This window comes from Neodothiora populina, assembly GCF_041146345.1.
Source record: "Neodothiora populina strain CPC 39397 chromosome Unknown canker_contig_15, whole genome shotgun sequence".
NCBI classification, from domain to species: domain Eukaryota; kingdom Fungi; phylum Ascomycota; class Dothideomycetes; order Dothideales; family Dothioraceae; genus Neodothiora; species Neodothiora populina.
The window spans coordinates 2,047,986-2,066,613 of NW_027191413.1; the positions used below are offsets into that span (position 1 = coordinate 2,047,986).

General features: G+C 53.7%; 6 protein-coding genes across 7 annotated transcripts; 2 read left to right on the forward strand and 4 right to left on the reverse strand.

Annotated features, from left to right (window-relative positions):
• Nucleotides 1-539: 539 nt before the first annotated feature.
• On the forward strand, nt 540-4,552 carry AAFC00_003041 (uncharacterized protein; the record flags this gene model as incomplete). 2 transcript variants are annotated; one of them, XM_069342453.1, is made up of 2 exons in its annotated part: nt 540-757; nt 826-4,552. In XM_069342453.1, 2 exons carry the CDS (start codon nt 540-542, stop codon nt 4,550-4,552), a joined length of 3,945 nt encoding a protein of 1,314 aa, XP_069198953.1. The 2 variants fall into 2 exon arrangements, with proteins under 2 accessions (XP_069198953.1, XP_069198954.1); XM_069347740.1 differs by having other exon boundaries at nt 672-757.
• Nucleotides 4,553-4,975: 423 nt separating this feature from the next.
• On the reverse strand, nt 4,976-6,714 carry AAFC00_003042 (uncharacterized protein; the record flags this gene model as incomplete). The annotated part of the gene is made up of 3 exons (XM_069342454.1): nt 4,976-5,215; nt 5,278-6,194; nt 6,252-6,714. 3 exons carry the CDS (start codon nt 6,712-6,714, stop codon nt 4,976-4,978), a joined length of 1,620 nt encoding a protein of 539 aa, XP_069198955.1.
• A 1,009-nt stretch (nt 6,715-7,723) lies between these two features.
• On the forward strand, nt 7,724-8,781 carry AAFC00_003043 (uncharacterized protein; the record flags this gene model as incomplete). The annotated part of the gene is made up of 3 exons (XM_069342455.1): nt 7,724-7,744; nt 7,823-7,874; nt 7,931-8,781. The coding sequence occupies 3 exons, from the start codon at nt 7,724-7,726 to the stop codon at nt 8,779-8,781; spliced, it is 924 nt and encodes a 307-aa protein (XP_069198956.1).
• Nucleotides 8,782-9,258: 477 nt separating this feature from the next.
• Nucleotides 9,259-9,902, reverse strand: AAFC00_003044 (40S ribosomal protein uS13; the record flags this gene model as incomplete). Its single annotated transcript, XM_069342457.1, has 3 exons — nt 9,259-9,556; nt 9,674-9,762; nt 9,822-9,902. The coding sequence occupies 3 exons, from the start codon at nt 9,900-9,902 to the stop codon at nt 9,259-9,261; spliced, it is 468 nt and encodes a 155-aa protein (XP_069198957.1).
• A 591-nt stretch (nt 9,903-10,493) lies between these two features.
• Nucleotides 10,494-12,478, reverse strand: AAFC00_003045 (uncharacterized protein; the record flags this gene model as incomplete). The annotated part of the gene is made up of 4 exons (XM_069342458.1): nt 10,494-11,036; nt 11,093-11,748; nt 11,813-12,205; nt 12,412-12,478. The coding sequence occupies 4 exons, from the start codon at nt 12,476-12,478 to the stop codon at nt 10,494-10,496; spliced, it is 1,659 nt and encodes a 552-aa protein (XP_069198958.1).
• A 672-nt stretch (nt 12,479-13,150) lies between these two features.
• AAFC00_003046 (uncharacterized protein) lies at nt 13,151-18,118 on the reverse strand (the record flags this gene model as incomplete). Its single annotated transcript, XM_069342459.1, has 1 exon — nt 13,151-18,118. The coding sequence occupies one exon, from the start codon at nt 18,116-18,118 to the stop codon at nt 13,151-13,153; it is 4,968 nt and encodes a 1,655-aa protein (XP_069198959.1).
• Between the last annotated feature and the right edge of the window lie 510 nt (nt 18,119-18,628).

Below are 18,628 nucleotides of genomic sequence, written 5' to 3' on the forward strand. Positions count from 1 at the left end.
TCGTACACTGATTGACTGCAAGCACCAAACTTTGTACAGCAATAAGTTAAGGTACTGCAGATGCACAAGAACAGAAGAAGACTGCATGACTCGCCATGGGCAAAGAGGGGCTGGTTTACCGGATGCGGACTAGCAGAAGTGCCGGAAAGGGCGCCATAACCGCAGCGGCTGCATGGTGATGCATAAAGGTAGAGAGAAGGAAGGGATCCATGGATCCCAGATGACGGTACCGCACGGAGTACAAGACACACAGAATGTACAACAGAATGTACAACAAAGTCGCGCTAACCCCAGACCGAGAGCAAACGCTGGTTCCTTCCAAAAAGAAGAAAGGAAATAATTCAGCCCTACGGCGGCTATCACTCTTACTCTCTGCAGTAATTACTTTGTACAATTGTACGGACAGCATTTCGTACCTGCCCTACATACACTAATATACACAACTGCGCTATCATTCGGCCTGAGGAGTCTGGCACTTGCTCCAATTCATCCATCCGCATTCGCCTCTCGATGCATCTCTCTAGATCATGGCAAGGAGTATGGAAGCCGACAGTCTGAGTCTACTGCGCACGACGGGCATCCTGTCTGCCAGCCTAGGGGCAGGAGCAACAGCAGCAGGAGCAGCAAGAGACAATTCCGACCCAGGCGCCCGACACACCGCCCTCTCCACTATGCGACTCGTCATGATGCTCGACTCTTTTTCGCTCTTTGCCACTTCCTTTTTCAATACTCTGTGTGTTGGCGCCGCACTCGTTTGGTAAGCAGCATCCATGCGTCACGCTACGCGTTCTTGTGTTCACAAAATCACCTGCTGACATGAACAAGGCTGACATACCGCGCCTGTCTCGTCCTTAACAAACCACTCGAGGAACTAGTGGGTCTGCTGGGCTTCGAGATCCCTACTGGTCCACAGGTCGACCTCGCTGGCGTCAAAGCAGACGGTCTCGTGCTGCACTGGAAGGCCACCGACGACCGCAAAATCACCCACAGATATGACATCCAGGTCAACGGCACCATTATTGGAGACGTCTCTCATGCCGACACGTCTATTGTAATTGCGAATTTGCGTCCGGAACAGCTATACATTGTTCGCGTAATCACTGTCAATTCATTGGATTTCCGGGCGGCCAGCGAAGCCATTCGTGTCTACACCAAACCTGCCTCGTCGCAGGACTTCTTCCACCCCACCGCTGCCAACGCCGATCCCCCGTCTGGCCCTCCCACTGTCAGGCCCGTCAAACCTCTTGTCGATGCCTCGGCCCTTCCGCCAGCCACGCCGCCTCCGCTGCTGCGAGAGAGCAGCAATGGTCCTGGCCTGCCCAGGCGCAGCCTGATCTCCCGCAGACCCTCGCCCGCCATCCTTGGCATCGACACCCAGAACCTGGCATACGACGACGATCACGAGGACGATGCCATGGAGACACAGCATGCTCTGACGGCGAAACTGGACGAGATCGCCCGCGAGACTGCAGACGTTGACCGCCAGATCCAGGAAGATGACCAGGAGGCTGTCCTCGCACGCGCAGCTTTGATCAAGGAGAGGGATGAGCTGAGGGCTGACCTGCGCGAGAAGGAAGACACGAGCCGTGATCTGAGAAAGCAAGTCAACACGCTGGAACGCAACAACCAGTCTGCTCAGAACAAGAAGAATGCCCAGGAGAAGCTGCTTCAACAGAAGATGAACGAGAGGCAGAAGCTCAAGGATGATGCTGTGCGCTGGGAATCCGATATTACAGACATGCAAGCCGAGATTGCTCGTGCCCACGACTACAAGTCCACTCTGCACCGCGAGACCGAGACCGAAAAGGCCGCACTCGTCGAAAAGCAGAACTTGGAGCTGCAGGCTCTCAAAGCCATCGAGGACGAGAACCGCGAAGTTGGCAGCCACATCAAGCAGCTGGAGCGCGAAGCCAACGACTCTCCCAGCAACGCGGAGCCCAACGAGCACAACGACGTCCTCGCCGCCCAGGAATACGAGCAAGACCGCTACTGGCACGAGCGCCTTCGCGCCATCGAAGAGCAGTACATCGCTGCCGCACAAGCCATGGAGAACGCGCGAAGATTGTGTTACGAAGCTACAGGAAACCTCGCCGCCGCAAAGCAACGCCATGTAGAATTCTCCCAGATCGCCGCTGCCGTGCCGACCTTCGACCAGCCCATGTCTCGTGCCAACAGCCAGCGACACCAAAACATGCGCCCCCCAAGCGGTCCTCTACCGACCACTCAGCCGTCTGCGCAGACACCCTTCCCCCCAACCAGCGGACCTTCGTTCATCAACAACATGCCTTCTGTGCCCTCGTCCAATTTCACCAACACCGGTTCTAGCTTTTTCAACATCAACAATGGCATGACACTTGACCGTCCTTTGGACGGCATGCATTTGTCTGAGTCCGAAGTCGAAAAACTCACTGGTGGTGCCCTCATGAGTCCTGGCGCAGGCGTCGAACTCTTACCTGCTGATCTGCTCAGCATCGCCGATGATGAAGAGCAGCAGCAGCAGTACCACCAGCAACAGCAACAACAACAACAACAACAACAACAACAACAACAACAACAACAACAACAGCAGCAGCAGCAGCAGCAGCAGCAACAGCAACAGCAACAGCAACAACAACAGCAACAACAACAAGGCTCACGAAGTGCTCTGACTCTTGGGCCCGCAGCTCCCATCAACAGCAGAGGAAGCAGCGATGGCGACTCAGACGGCCGTCAACAATCCACCCAGATGCTGCCCGGGCTTGGTGCGCTACCTGGTCTGGGCGTCATCCCCGGCCTGGGTGCATCAAGTCGAAACACTGGACCAGCAAGCCCCGGATCTATCGGCAGTCGTTCACCGAGTGTCTTTGCGAGTCCTGGAGCCAGCGCGAGCAACCTCGTCTTCAATTCCCCGGATAATGTCATGGACAGTGACCGTCGCTCCATTAGATCAAATAGGTCTCACCGAGCCGCGAGTGGCAGCATGGCGCACAGCGGGAGTCGCTTCACCCAGATCCTGGGTCTGGACAAGCTGAACCGTCAGAGAGGCAAGACCGTCTCCGAGGATGGCCCCGCATTTGGAAGCCTGACCAAGTCGCAAAGTCAATCGATGCCGCGTCAGTCGGAAGAGATGGACGAGGCCGAAGCTATTCTGGGACGCCGAAGAAATAGCAGTCACTCGGGTAACTTTTTTGGGGGTATGCTCGGTCGCGGCTCCGCGCATAGCAAAAGCACAGGGGCTGATGCAAGTGCCTCTGCGACTGCTCTGCCAAGCCAGAAGCACATTGCCACCCGTAGACGGCCCTTCAACATGTTCGGCTCCAAGACCGATGGATGGGCTGCCATACTAGGCCAAGAGAACAGACCCTCCTCTCCGCGACCAGGCTCCACTCACTCTACCGAGTTGCCGCGACCGTCTGGTGACTCGTTGACGGGATGGGGACTGTGGCCCTCTGCAGTCGAACCCTTCGGTCAGAGGAGCAGCCCGCTGAGCGCAGACTGGGCCGCTCCACCACCTGGTCTGTCTGGAGCTGGTAGCCTACCATGGGGATCAAGACATCAATCCCGTAGACCGTCGGTACAACACGGCGGAGCGAGTGGGATTCCGGACTATATACTGGAAGACGACGCAGATTACAGCTCCGAGCCAGACGACGGCCCACAAGGAAGACAACTGCCACCGATAGGCACCCGACCAGCCCCTCGTCCACCCTCGCCGAAGCTTAACCCGGCAGCCAAAGACTTCAAGTCACTCTTCTCCCGCAGTGACAGACGATCTCGCAACAAGGATGAATTAAGCAACAGGAGAAAAGGAGCCGCTGAAGAAGACGAAGAAGACGACGACGACGACGACGACGACTTCGACACTTCGACTCCCCACCTAGCAAGCAAAGAACCTCTCCTCTTCGGCCGCCCCGACGACGACAACGACGACACCTTCTCCCCCTCGTCGACCTCGCCCTCCCAACGCCGCAACAAATCCCGCGACGACGACGCCTCCTCCCTACTATCCCGCACGGCCTCTCACACGCCCTCAGAAGGCCTCCTCTCCTCCCAACCCGCCGGCCCCGCATCCCTAGCATCAACAACCTCGACCTCCACAACAAAAGACAAAGAGTCCTTCATGGCAAAACTCACGCGCAAGTCATCAAGCGGCAAATTCAGCCTGCCGGTCTTCACGCGCTCGAGCGAGCGCCGAGGCCGCGCAGCCACCACTTCCGGCCCATCATCCCAGAACCCCAACACCAACAACAACCTCCTGTCTCCTCACGACGGCGAGAGCAGCGGCACCGGCTTCTCAGACGACATGGCCCTGGCGTCGAGTCTGGACTCTCTGTCTGCGGCAGGAGGAGACTACAACAACAAGCGCTCCACCGCGGCGGCGGGCGATGCTGGTGGGAACGGAAACGCAAGCGCCACAGGAAGCGCGAGGAGCTGGAGCAGTGTCTTTGGCGGCAGCATGAGGTCTTCGAAGCGCGAGAAGGAGAGGATCGCGGCTGCGGCTGCGGCTGCTGCTGCGGCAGCCGCTAGGGATGCTGAGGACGTCGATGATGATACCGAGGCGCTGAGACCTTGAGGGTAAGGTACTTTTGCTCAATAGCATATAGACTACGCCCGGGCATTCATTCATGGACATTTCCATTATTCGGATGTTTATAAGAAGAAGAAAATATGCCCGAGTCAGATGTATGTGACGCTCATAATGAAATTGAGAGTGAGGCGCCTCTTGGAAATACCCCTGAGCCCACTCGACACTCGATAGGGATAAATCATGAATGATCCAAAGTAAATTCCAGACACAAAACATCACAACAAATATAACTTCGAGTGCAATGAACAAGATCATGAAACAGAAAAAAAGAGCCCCAGAGCACTCGTTGCGTATAATTGCAGCATAAATTGCAGCAGACTTGCATAAATAGTCCAACCAAGGGACACTAACTAAACTCATATCATTCTGCGATTCCGGAGCTCTAACGTGACATCTCAAATAAACATCCTAGTTGTACCACTCGCCAGAGATCCAGCGGTTGACCATCTCGAGACTGGCAACGGGCTGGTCATAAGGGACCATGTGACCGCCGGCATGTAGTCTGATGAAAGTGAAGTTGCCGGATGTCTTGATGGAGCCAATCTTGGAGTCGTCCTCGAGGAGGCTGAGGTCCTCATAGGGCGCCTTGTTGTAGTCCTTCTTGCCGGGCCACTCGAGAGCCTTGGTCCATGCGAGGTTACCGAGCCACTTTTTATGGTCATTAGTGAATGATTTGGAGATACTGGTAGACAAGCAAAGGCGATACTTACGTTGCAGATGAAGTCGGCATCACCAGCGTAGATGAGGACGGGAATTTCCTCGAGAATGCCAGGGACAAGGCGGTGGAAGGGTTGCATCCAGTCACCGGCGAACAGGAAGTTGCGGTTGATGTCAAAGTTGCAGCTGTCATACTTGCTGACCTCAGCGCCGAGAGACTTCATGACCTTGTCCTCGTTGAGGTAGGTGCTGATCCACTCGAGCTCGTCGTAGCATAGATCGCCGCCAGAGCAAGGCTTGCGAACATCGTAGACGTTCTGGCCAGTCTTCTGGTAAGGACCGATCATGGCGTTGTTGCAGTAGATCGAGGCAGGAACACAAGACCAGACGCTCTCGCTGTTGTAGCAGCTCTCGATCAGGCTCTTGCAACGGGGAAGGGCGTTGTCCATGGCCTGGCATTGCTGCTCGTCAAGAACGGCGGGCCAGCCACCCTCACCACAAGCCATGGGGCGGTAGTAGTCGTATTGGGTAAGACCATCAGTGAGACCGTTTCCGATCATGACTGACTTGAGGTTGATGTTGCGCTTCTTGTGAGAAAGGATCTCAGAGGCAAAGACGGGGATGTAGTGGCCAGCGTAGGACTCGCCAGCAATGTGGAAGTCCTGCTTGGCGTACTCGGGGAATTGCTTGAAGAAGAGGGACATGAGGGCGTAGACATCCTTGCCGGCAGCAACAGTGTTGCTAACGGAGCCACCACTGTAGGAGTAGCCGACGTTGACGGGCTGGTCGAGGAAGATGACGGAAGCGTTGGCGTTCCACGAAGAAGGGTTGAAGTCGAGGCCGACCTTCTTGTTGACAAACGAGGGACCCAGCTCCATGAAGAGACCGGTGAGAGACGAGCAGCCTGGGCCGCCGTTCAACCAGAGAATCACAGGATCGTTCTTGGGGTCATTGCGGGACTCAAAGAACCCTACACGGTCGTTAGCTTTTTGCAATTGGCGTCTGGATGATCATGTTCGCCACTCACAGTAGAACAAGTGCTTGTCCTCCTCGTCATCGTCAAGGTAGCCACTGTACTGCTTAACCTTGTCGACACCAAGAATGCTAGGATCGACAGCCTTGGTTCTGAGACTGAAGTGCTCGAGGTTGCCCTCGATCTCCCTCTCCTTCTCGCCCTTGGCGTTCTCGACCCAGACAGCCTGGACATCGGCGCCCTTGATGATGTGGTCCCACGCGCTGTCGTGCTTACGGGTGTGGGGCTTGGGCAGAGAGAAGAAGCTGGCCTGATCCATCGCCTCGGGGAACATCATGGCGACCTCATCCCAGACCTGGCGAGCCTCACCAGTCAAGGTCTTGAGAGACTCCTGCAGGTTGTGGAGAGGCTTCCTCCATGCCGACGAAGCAGCCTTGGGAGTCTGGAAGACCTGTTGCTGGGGTGCAACAGCCGCAGAAGCTGCTCCAATGAGGAGAGCTGACGCTGCAACCTTCATAATGATATTGTCTGGGAGCTCGAATGTGGTAGCCTAGTTAACGAGAGCTAGCCAAGAGTAGAAGGTGCGGATGAATGCACCGTAGACAAAGTGAAAGATGAACAATGCCGACCTCCCACGATATACGATGAGAAGGAAAGCCTAGCAGTGTAATGTAGCAAAGAAGAGATGAGAGAGAAAGGGAGAAGGGCAGGAGTGAGTCAATAAAGGCTCGAGGCAATGATGGCAGAGGAGGACAGACCAGGCACACTTAGGTCATGTGTCTGTGTGCTTGAGCTTCTGTCTGTTCCTCTTCTATCTCTCTCTCTCTCTCTCTCTCTCTCTCTCTCTCTCGTCCATCCAGATAAGGTAGCTTGGCTCCTGCACCTCACACACACACACAAGTACGCAATCGGCTTCTGGGGGCGTCGGCTGGGGTCGGCGTTAAGTTGGTGCCTTGCCCCATTCTGAGCATGAGAACCAATAGCGACCAATGGAACCATGGCAGACCAGTGACCGTTTCGCCGGCAACATCATGCCTGCCTGCCCCATCGGGCTTAGCCAACCATCATACGGTAGTACAAGTCTGCAAGGTCCGGGTCCAGCACACTCCTCGGGCTTCCTAAGGTACAGTACGGAGTACCTACCTACCTAGTACCTATTCACAGATAGACTGCAGGCATCGTGGATGAACAGAACACAGCGCAGTACAGCACGTCACGGGGGTGCACTGACAGATTGTAGTGCTGATCACGGCTATCTCCGCACAATGATCCCAGTCAAGAGTCCCAGTCCCAAGTCTGTTCTGTTCTGTTCTGGTCAGGTCCTGGTCTTGGCAGATGTGACGCATAGGGTCCGGTCTATCAATAATCAAATCTCCATAATCACGTTTTGGAGGCGGGCGGGCTGGGGCTGCTACACATGATTATATAGGATTTCAATAATTACAGCACGTTTTTTTTCTGTTGTAGCCAGACTTCATACTGTACTGAACTATACTGTGTTTGAAAGCTATCGCGGTAACGCAGAAATGCCCGTCGGTATCAGTCAGGTGGGTGACTACCGTTGACTGCAAAGATATATACGGAAATAAGAAAGAGAAAAATGTTGGACTGACATGTATTGCTAGCCGTCTAATCAAATCAAGTTGACCAATGTGTCACTTGTGCGCATGAAGAAGGGTACGCCTTGTATCTGTCCATCTGCTCCGACTCGCCACCACTGACATGCCTCGCAGGCAAGAAGCGCTTCGAAATCGCATGCTACAAGAACAAAGTGCTGGAATGGCGATCGGGCGTCGAGACAGACCTGGACAACGTCCTTCAGATCCCGAATGTCTTCCTGAACGTATCCAAAGGCGCCACCGCCCCGGCAGCCGATTTGCAAAAAGCCTTTCCCAAGATGTCGACCGACGACATCATCCTTGAGATCTTGAACAAGGGCGAGTTCCAGGTCGGCGAGAAGGAGCGCAATGCGCAGCTCGAGCGCGTGCACAACGAGGTCATCGATATCGTCGCCGGCAAGCTCATCGACCCCAAGAGTCAGCGCGTCTACACGACGGGCATGATCGAAAAGGCGCTAGATCAGCTCAGCAGCAAAGGTGGGCAGTCGGCGACAAAGGACGCCGGGTTGGGCGCAAGCGGCACTGCGACGCCTGTCGAGGGCGAGAACGGCGAGGAGAAGAAGTCAAAACCTAGCTGGACTGGTGTCGTGACGACGCGTTCGGCCAAGTCGCAAGCTTTAGAGGCCATGAAGGCTCTCATCGCACATCAACCCATCCCCGTTGCACGAGCAAGGATGAGACTGCGAGTCACCTGCCCCACTCCGGTCTTGAAGCAGGGTGTCAAGAGCGCACCGAAAGCCGGCGACGACGATGGAGAAGAAAGAGCAAAGGGCACGGTCAAGGATCGCATCCTCGGTTACATCGAGCAGGTCGAGAACCAGGATGTCTTGGGAGAGGAGTGGGAGGTGGTCGGTTTCGTCGAGCCTGGAAGCTTCAAGCAGCTGGGCGACTTTATCAGCACACAGACCAAAGGACGGGCGAAAGTCGAGGTGTTAGACATGGCTGTTGTCCACGAGACGGACTGATTTATTCGTCCCAAGGCAACATTTCACTTTCTTTCACTGCGTTTTAGCGAATACATCGATAGTCAATGTTCTCAGTCATGTGTCAATGAGAGCGAGATCATGAAAACTAAGAAATGATTTTTTTGATTGAACAGACTTGGCTGGGAGGCGATGGTGGGCATTGCAAATAGAAAACTAAGCGAATACTTGGATGCGATCCGTTGTAGCTGTTCTTAAGCAATGGTTCATGCAGTGACTGGTCATGGAATCCACAAGGACCACAGTCATGAACCACAAGTCTGGCACATCTGGCACATCGGAGACGCTTGCAACCAACAGAAAAAAACCATGACGGATAGGGCACATGTGGATGTCATTGAATGTGCATTGAACGTGCAGTACAACCAAGTTTTTTGCGCCATATCCGTAAAGCGAAGCAGCCTCTTAAGCCTAGCCTGCACCAGCACCCAGCATGTCCCATGCGATCGTGCGTTACGTTTAACCCTTCTTCTTGGAGACACCGACGGTTCTGCCACGACGGCCGGTGGTCTTTGTGTGTTGACCACGGACGCGGAGGCCCCAGTAGTGACGAAGACCTCTGTGTGCGCGGATCTTCTTGAGTCTCTCGAGGTCGTCACGGAGCTTGGAGTCGACACCGTTGGCGAGGACCTGGAAGTCCTTGCCGTCGACAATGTCGCGCTGTCTGTTGAGGAACCAGGCGGGGATCTTGTACTGGGTGGGGTTCTGGATGATGGTGACAATGCGCTCGAGCTCTTCGGAGGTGAGTTCACCAGCGCTGCAAGTCGTGTTAGAATGCAATTCTGAAAAGCTCCAAATTCCTGTCTTCGATCCTTGACGCTTTCCGCCATCTATCTCTTTTGCTCTTCTTCATTTCGATGGGATATATCCGTACCGCTTGTTCAAATCGACATCGGCCTTCTTGCAGACCAAGTTGGAGTAGCGGCGACCGACACCCTTTATCTTGGTCAGGGCGTACATGACCTGCTTGAATGTTAATGATGATTCTTCGGTCGGAAGTGCTGATTCTTTGGGCGGACGACCTTCTGCTTTCCGTCGACATTAGTGTTCAAAAGACGCAGGATGAACTGGAAGTTCGACTTTTCCCCTGAGACGAGCGACATCGTGGCGGTGGTTGATGGGGTTTACTTCGCAGGCACGACTGAGAAAGTGTTGCTTTGCCAGACTGATGGCCGAGAAGAATCAGTGTGCGATGCACAGACCACGGTCACGTGCATTTTGCGAAGAGGGTCGCTTGGTCTGAGCTTCCAGGTTTGCTTCACAGCTTCACAGCTTCACAGCTTCGGCGGGAAACCCACCCACTCTGAGCCGTCCCACCTTACTTGTGCTGCTGCAATTATTATAGCTTCGCTAACAACAAGTGCTACTCTGCTGTTATACTATACTACATATATGTCTTGAACAGAGGCAAGTATAATACCTTATTTTAATATTTTTGCCCGTGTCTTGTGGTCTTTTTGGGTATTCATGGTTCCTGAGTGACCACTATCTCGCGTGACGTGCAAGGTTCGCTTAATTAGGCACCATTTTCACTCCATACCTCCAACGGATCACAAAAGTCTCAAAGGGTCCGCACTTGCCCTGGACACTACTATCAACCAGAACATATGGCACCAACACCGTGCAATGCACAGTCTAGCATGCTGACGTGCATGTCTGCGTCCTTCACATTGCTTGTACATCGTGTCTATTGTCTAATTTGATCTAAATCTATGCTCACCACACGAGTGCGGGAATTGGTCTCTACCTTGCGCGTTCTGCTTGACCCAGACGCTCACACTTTTCGACGAGCATGGGAAATTGCCGTATCCGCTCCCGTTGATGTCGACAGCCTCCTCGCGGTTGCCGAGCACATCTGTCCACTGCTGACCTGCGTGTTCCTCTCCGACAAACATGGTCAACTTTGCGGCGCTCTGGATACTCATGACGACCGCGCATCCGTCGGTCTTGTCCCACGTGCCCTGGCGAACCCATCCAATACACGATCGGCTGTCAAAGTAGTCGGCTTGTTTGCCATATGCGTATAGCTTTCTGCATAATACTAATGCTGGAACCTTGCCATCGCATGCTCGCGGCTCGGCGTGAGGACCTTTGGTACCGTAGACGTCACCGTAGAAGACTGAGGGCAGCCCTTCTTTCCGCAAAAGCATTATAGCATATGCTAGCATCTTGAAGTACGGCTCTATGCGCGTGGCCATGGTTTGGCCAGGCTGGGTGTCATGACTTGTAATCATCGTCTGTTTCATTCGGTCAGTCTAGTATGTGTAAGGGCTCCATGAGCAAGAGAACTTACCACCGCATTGTCTGGTCGGGCAGCTACTAGAGTATCGCGGTACACCCTGCGCAGATCGGCCTCCAGCTTGAACTTCGACTGTGACAGCTTGGAGAAATTCATGTAAAGCGGAGCGTCGATGGCCTTGACACCCTGTCCCACGTTGTCCACCCACCGAACGATCTTGGCCACGTTGGGCATCCAATACTCGCCCAATATAAGCAGATCACGCCTCTGCTGAACAGCGGCTTTGATGACTTGACAGACCCAATCTCTCGCAAAGTTCCAGCTGTAATGTGGCACTGCATCGAGTCTGAATCCATCCACCCCTACGTCTCGTACCATCCACTGCCCCCACTTCATGAGATCCTCTCTGACTTCCGGGTTTGCATGGTCGATATTAGAGAACATGAGATAGTCCGCGTTGCCATGCAGGTCATCCACGTCCGGTGCCCAGCCCTTCGGCCGACGAGTCGTCGATTGGCCTGGTCTCGGGGCTGTTTCAGGAGGGTCGATGATCTTGTAGATGGCATGGCGCTGCGCGTGCTGATCCCAGTCTGTGCCGTTGAAATGCTGCCAATGCCACTTCATGGGGCTGTACGTGTCGCCTCTGCCAGGGAAGTTGTAATGGATCCACGGCTCGATTTTCTTCGGTCGTGATGTCTCCTGTCTGCGATCTGCAATCAGGCAAAGAATCAGTCCCCACTTCTCTATTATGCAACCACCAGCATACAAACGTACCTTCAGCATCAACCTCCACAGCCCAGCACTCCTCCGTACTATCCCCAGCAGTCTTATGATTCAGCACCGCATCCCAAATAACACCGACGCCCAATCCCTTCGCCGAAGCAATCAAGTCATCCAACTCCTGCCTCGACCCCCACTTCGTAGCCTTTGTCCATTTCTGATCGAACTCGCCGAGATCCCACAAGTCGTAGCAGTCATATCCGTTACCCTTGGGACTATTAGCCTTGCAGCCAGGCGGCAGCCAGATATTAGTGACGCCAATCTCAGCCAGAGACGGTAGTTCGCGCGTCAGGTGCGTCCAGTGCTGGCCTCCAGAGTGCCATTCGAAGGCTTGGAAGAGGGTTCGGTTCTGCGGTGTTGGCACGCCGTGCTCTTGTTCTGGAGGACCTGCTTATTCGTAATAATATCACGTCTCGTTAGATATTGTACTATGCCATTGGGTTTGTGTATGGTGAGACCTTTGCGTCATTGTTGTTTCTGAGCGGGACAAGGTATAAAAAAAAGCATAGGGTGTCATATAGTAATGCACGATGGGTTCTCACGATACGAGCGTGCGGGCGGGACCAGAGCGGGGGTGGAATGTAATATCTTACCGTCTTTGAAATGCTGCTCGATCTTGCTTTCAGCCTTTAGAAGGCGCTCTTTGAACCAGGAAGACATGTTCTTTACACGTAATATTATTGCATACAAGAAAGAATCAAGAAGAAAGAAATGGTTTTGCGAAAGGTTGCTTGTTGATGTGACTTTGCTTGCTCCACCTTATACCCTATTATTATGCCCCCAGCTTGTTCGCTGAGAAACCCGGTTTATTTACAGGCTTTGTATTAAGTCACACTTGGGATTACGCCGAGAATCTCAAGATACACCGCCCCAATGCCAGCGCTACCTATCTTTGAAGAGACCCCGCGGTGCATTAGTTATGGTTCATTGTGATATCTCTGGTAAGTTTTTTCAGGATACGTCTCTGTTGTTGCAGAAAAGCTTTCGAGAATATTAACATTGACTGTAGCTAATGCGATCTATCGACAACGAAGAACAAAGTTATGATAGAAATCTGTATAAAAGAAAACTGATGGGGATATCTAGAAGAACACGCGAAAAGAAAAACCCATCTCAAGCATCAAACTGCAGCACCGAACGCCACCGCTAATGTCAGTATCATAACACCTCATCACCGTCACGCGGTAGGGAAGCAACGGCGGTGATTCCACCTGGCTCAGATTGTTGACGGATCTAATATTGTATGTACAGCCGTATGTCTATCGAAGAGGTCAGTGATGTTCTCTCGAAACAACGTCGCTTTTGTCGAGGAAGCTCTACTCACATTGTGGCTTAGTAGCGGAACTTGCCCACCATACCAAAAGTGTAGGTGCAGTCTCTCTCGGACTTCATCTGGATCATGTAGATCTTCGGCTTGGAGCTCATAACTCCGCCTACCGCGGCCGCATGACCCACTTCGCCGTTCGGACCCATGTTGTCTTCCCACACACTCACGGCGATGCCTGTTCTTGCGACTCGTTCGAAGCAACTTTCTCCTAGAGTGACGTCTAGTAGTGTTTCTCCGTGCGTCTTGCCTTGGATCAAGATTCGTTTCTCGAGACCCGTCGTTCGGGGACTCGCAGGGGCGTTCGGAGACGGCCTCGGTGGTAGCATGATGGTCATTCGGGCAGATCCCATATCTCTCCATTTGTTTTGGGTCTCGCGAAAATGCAATCTGATTTTGGCATTTGTGATCCCTAGAGGAGTGCCTTGACTCGGATCCATGACTATCGGCGTCGATGACCCAGAAGAAAGTGACTCGCTTGTGGCAAGGCTTCCATCTTTTGAAGTTATCTTGCTTTTGGCAATGTCGAAGATGCCGTTGGAGCCACTGAATCTTCGAAGCGCCGAGAACGCGCTGTTCATCGTTCCTACGGATGAATCCGTGTTGACTGATTGAGGCCGCGAGCTTTTGGATCGATAAGTGCTGCTCTTCCGTGATGGCAAACCCCACCAAGAGTTTTTGGTAGTACGATTGCTATTGCGTCTTTCCATGGCCGCCGCCCATGTGTTCTCGTTGAACGGTCCTCTGGCATTTTGTAGAGCAATGTACGTAGGATTGTTAATTCTTGCCATATTGATCATCGAGTACAATTGCTCGCACTCTTCAGCGCTACGCGAACGGAACATGACATTGTTGCTAGAGCGAATGAGTGACTTCTCCGTTGGGGGAGAGCGGATTGATATGTCCAGAGCAGTTCCTCGTCTCAGAGGAACAAGTGGTGTCAACTCAAAAGCGACCAACGGCTGATGACCCTGCGAAGATGGGCTGGTGACTTCACTCCCGTCCGAAGTGGTCGGCGGTGTCGTATCTATATCAAAAGCTTCAATCAATCCAGGTGTAACAACGATATTGCACTCCTGCGGATGCAGATTCTCCCAGGCACCCCTGTCTGACCACGAGAATATTGTCGCCACAGCCCTCGAAGCCCCTCCAGCCTGTTGGGGGACGGTCCTGTACGGAGCTTGGGACGCGGATTGGGACGGCGACAATGTATTGTTGGGTAACGATGGCTCAGAACTTGGTGGTGTTTGTCTTTCGAACTCTCCAATTGGGTCCAATGCGGGTGGTTTGAGTTCCTCCGCACCGTCGGACTCGTCTGACGACTCGGAGGTTATAGAGTCATCGCTATCGTCTTCGTCGGAGTACATGCTATCCGACGATGAGCCTGAGATGATCGAGGGCTCATACTGGTGCTTCAATGGCGACGATGACCTTCGGTGTCTCTTCAGGAATGCTGGAGTGAAGGATGGAATCGAGAAGAGCTTGTGTTTTGCTGGAGGAGGTGTAGGTGAAAGAGGTTTAGGCTTTGTTACCGGTGCCTCGATGGACACGCTCTTCTTCCGCTTTTGCAGCTTCGCCGGTGCAGACGACGGCTCGTCGATTTCTTCCCCGGGCTTCGTTGGATCTTGAGAAGTCGCACTTGGGCTTCGAACCTTAGGGCTGCTGGGTAGGTCCATAGAAGGCACAGATGAAGTCCTGCGATGAGAGAGTGGCCGGACTGGTGTTTGTAGAAGCTCGTCTGCATCCCCTCCGTCGGACTCGGATTCATCAGATGCTGCAGTAGATGGCGGTAGCCAAACAGTATAGCTCTTCTTTCTGGAGCCAGTAGACGTAGTATCACCAGACATATACGTAGCCTCTGAGTGTGTCCTTGAATGAGTTGGACGAGTAGTCCTTAGAGGCTGTGGCACATCCATGTAACTGCTTGACGATGCTTCCGACAGAGGAGGAGATCCTGGAGGTGAAAGGGGCGATTGGCGGTATTTCTTTGCCTTTGATCGCTTTAGACCCAGAGAGGTAGACAGTCGTGGAGCAGCCGCACTGTCACTCAATGCGTTGTCGATAGAGGTGAAAAGCTCGCGTAATGGTGACTTAGATGGGCCAGCAGGCTTGTCGCCGCCCGACTTAGACGGGGGAATGGGCTTCCGGTGTACTGTTCCCGATTGTCGCAGCGGTGATGCCTCCTCGGTATTGTCCAACGAAACATGCGAAGCGTTGTCTTCCCACGTTTTCGACGTGGAACCAGCGACCTCGCCTATCGGCACTTCGATCTCCTTGATGGATGGAGGTCTGCTCTTGCCCAGGCCTGAATCGACCTTTGATGGGGTGGAGTGGCTGCTGGATGGCCGTGCAGGGGTTGACAAGAAGCTGGGTCCTCTCTTGAGCGAGGGAGGAACAGGCTCCATGCCCAACATCTGAATCCATTCCGGTGCAGCATCATCCTCATTCGCATGTAGCGAAAGGAGCTCTTGCCACTCCCGACCATCAGACTGCACGCCTCGAATCATTACCACAAGATCACCACTGCGACTGCCACTCCTAGCAGACACAAGGTCTAGTCTGGTAGGAGGGAACAGCAACCACCGTCCAGTGTCAGAGACTTCGCAGATGAGAATGTCACCCCCATCACCACGATCAGGGGCGTCATCACGCAAGATCATCTCGATCTTGCAATCGAGCTGCTGTCCGCTGGAATGCCGAAGCTCCACGTCGAAGTAGTCTCTTGCGTGGACACAACGAGTCGGATCGATACTCACACCGGCCAAGGGGGCCAGGTTTCGAGGATCGCGAGCTCGCTTGGGGTCGATGCTTGCAGCCGCCTCGTCTTCCAGCCTTGCGCGCTCTTCGTTAGATCGTTTGCGTGCTTCGATAACAAGCTGTTGATATCTATCCGCCAGTGTGTTGGCTGTAGGCGAAGGCAGCACGTGATTGAACCCCTTGAATGTTTTTGCTAGATACTTGAGACGCACAAGAGGTCGCTTGAGCAGGAATGCCACGTCGACCCGATCGCCATCAGTATTGACGAGGTCTCCTTCTTCATTCTTGAGGAGCCCATCATCCCAGCCAGGCTTATCGTTCTTACTGGCAGGAGCGAGGTTGACGACCACGTCTTGGAAGCCTAGCCTCCAGGCTTTGAGGTAGTCAGTATAGATTCGTGTGGCGCCTTGAGCCCAGGTGTAGAGAGACGTCTCTTCTTTCGCAGGGATTCGTTTGTGGTGTGCCTTGAGACGCTCCAGAGCGATGCCCATGTCCACGATTGGCTTTGTGACCGTAGCCTCACTCGGTGCTGATCGTCCGAACAGCCCAGCGGCAAGCGGAGAGTCGGCTTTGGATAATACACAGGAGAGCAAGACTGGAATCACGCCGTCGACTAGCGTGCGGAGTTCGCGTTGGTACTTGGCTTCGTCGACGGAGAGTTCATTCCATAGGTCTTTCGGGGTGATCTTCTCCCTGCGCATGCGACTACTTGTGCGATGTGACATTGCATTCTTGGGCTCTGCTCTCGGCATGGAGAGCACAGACATAAGGTCCTCGTGCTTCGTCAATCGGCGTTTCAACCCTGATCCGCTGGTCGGTCCTCGTCCATGTTCAGGGACGATGGTCAGCTGCTCTGACACTTCGGATAATGCAGGCGATTGAGCGCGGGTTTGGAGTGTTTCCACAGACGCAATGGTAGATAGACGCTTCCCTGTGCTAGGGAATTGTCTCTTCAGATTCGCCCCTGGGGTATGCTTGTTGAATGTTCTATCCGAAAGGTCAAGTTCGGTTGCTGCAACGGACGACGTTGCTGAAGATGCATGTGCGCCATCATCAGTGTGTAATGGCACAGGCGGTTTCCTGTCTTCGCGCTCCCGGCTACTCTTCACGCTCTTGCGCGATACAGATGCGGTTTCGGAGGCGTCATCAGCTTCGCTTGGTGGCCCTTCTGGTGTCGCACTGAGCCAAGCTTCAATTCGATTGCCATGAACCTTGGGAGGTGTTGCAAGTGGCGCTTTGACAGGGGCGTCGATGAACGGATCAGACTGTTTCTTGGAATGCGACTTTTTCAACTCCGGTGTCTTGTTTCTTGGGCTCTTCTCTACAGCTTTTGGCGCCTGTCCATGACGTTTACTGATACTGTCATCAGGCGCAATCGAGCTCTCTTGGCCGACTGCTGAGCTGCGTTCCGAAGGTGATGGAACTCGCCGACTATCTTTGCGCTTCGTGTGGCCTGCACTATGGTCGCTGTCACGATCCGGTCCGCTGTGATGTGGTCTGTCCGAGGCGCCTCTAGATACAGGTCTGCTGGAGTCTGGTGTTCTCGGCGAGTGGCGTTTGATCAAGTCGGGCGAGGAGCGATTGCCAGAAACATGTTTCAGAGGCATCGATCTGACTCTGATGCCATCGTCGTAAAGGGGTCTTCTTGGCTTCTTGGGATCGTTCTCCGTGTACACTACGGTCCTGTTGATGGTGTAGGGTTTCGACTCGGTCGTGTCCTTGGGCTTTGGTGATGATCGGTCCTTTCGCCAATGGCCATCACTAATGACACGCTTCTTTGGTGCGCCGGCGAACTTGATCTCCTCCTCGAGCTCCTTGTTTGGCTTGACTTTAGGCCGGACCCAGCCTCCTCGTCCATCGTCCAGGCCAGTCTTCGCCCGTGCGCGCGGTAATGGTCGCGGAGACTTTGTTGGTGAGCGCCGACGAGCATAGTCCTCTCTATCTGTTCCTGCATCTTTGTCGACCTTGGGTGTTGATTTCCTAGAGGTGCCACTCTCATGCTTTTGTGCCCTATCGTCCTCGTCATCGTCGTACTCTACCACGATTTCGTTCTGTGCCTGCGCAACACCTCCGCCCTCGGCCTGCCACTGGCGCACTCTGTGTCTCACATTAGGCGTGTCAAATTGACCCAGCTGTTTGCCAATGTCCACCTTTGCCTCCTTCGCAGAGGATTCTGCACGGCGTCCGGTTTTCACTGCATTGGCAGGGCCAGGAGGCATTTGTCCGGTGGCTGGCTGCTGCTGCTGACCATAAATATGGAACGTTGTTATCGGGTCGCAACGGTCAGAACTGGATGATGGATTCGCAACGGCCGTTCAATAGTCTTCTAGAATACAAATTGACTAGATAAGAAAGCAATCCTGACAATGTAACGATTGAATATTCCTGGGGCCTGAGATTCCCTCGTAGGGTTAAGACGAGATTGCACAGTCGCAGAGACAGATGAACCGCCAAACAGGTTGCGCTGGCCCCCAGTAGTACAGCAAAGGTTGCTTAGGGTTGGACGAGCTGTAAACACAAGATAACCGTATCACTGGCAACAGGCGAGTCATGACTCCGGTTGCCTTTTGGCTTTGCCTTTCACATGCGGAGCAGCCCAATGTTGATGTTGCCCGTACCTTATATCAAGGTACCTTGCCTTTTGTTCACCGCTGGTGGGTCAGATATCACACTGTTCTGTTGGTGCCTACGATATGTCTCTTGAAGTCACGAGTGCTTCACACATGGTT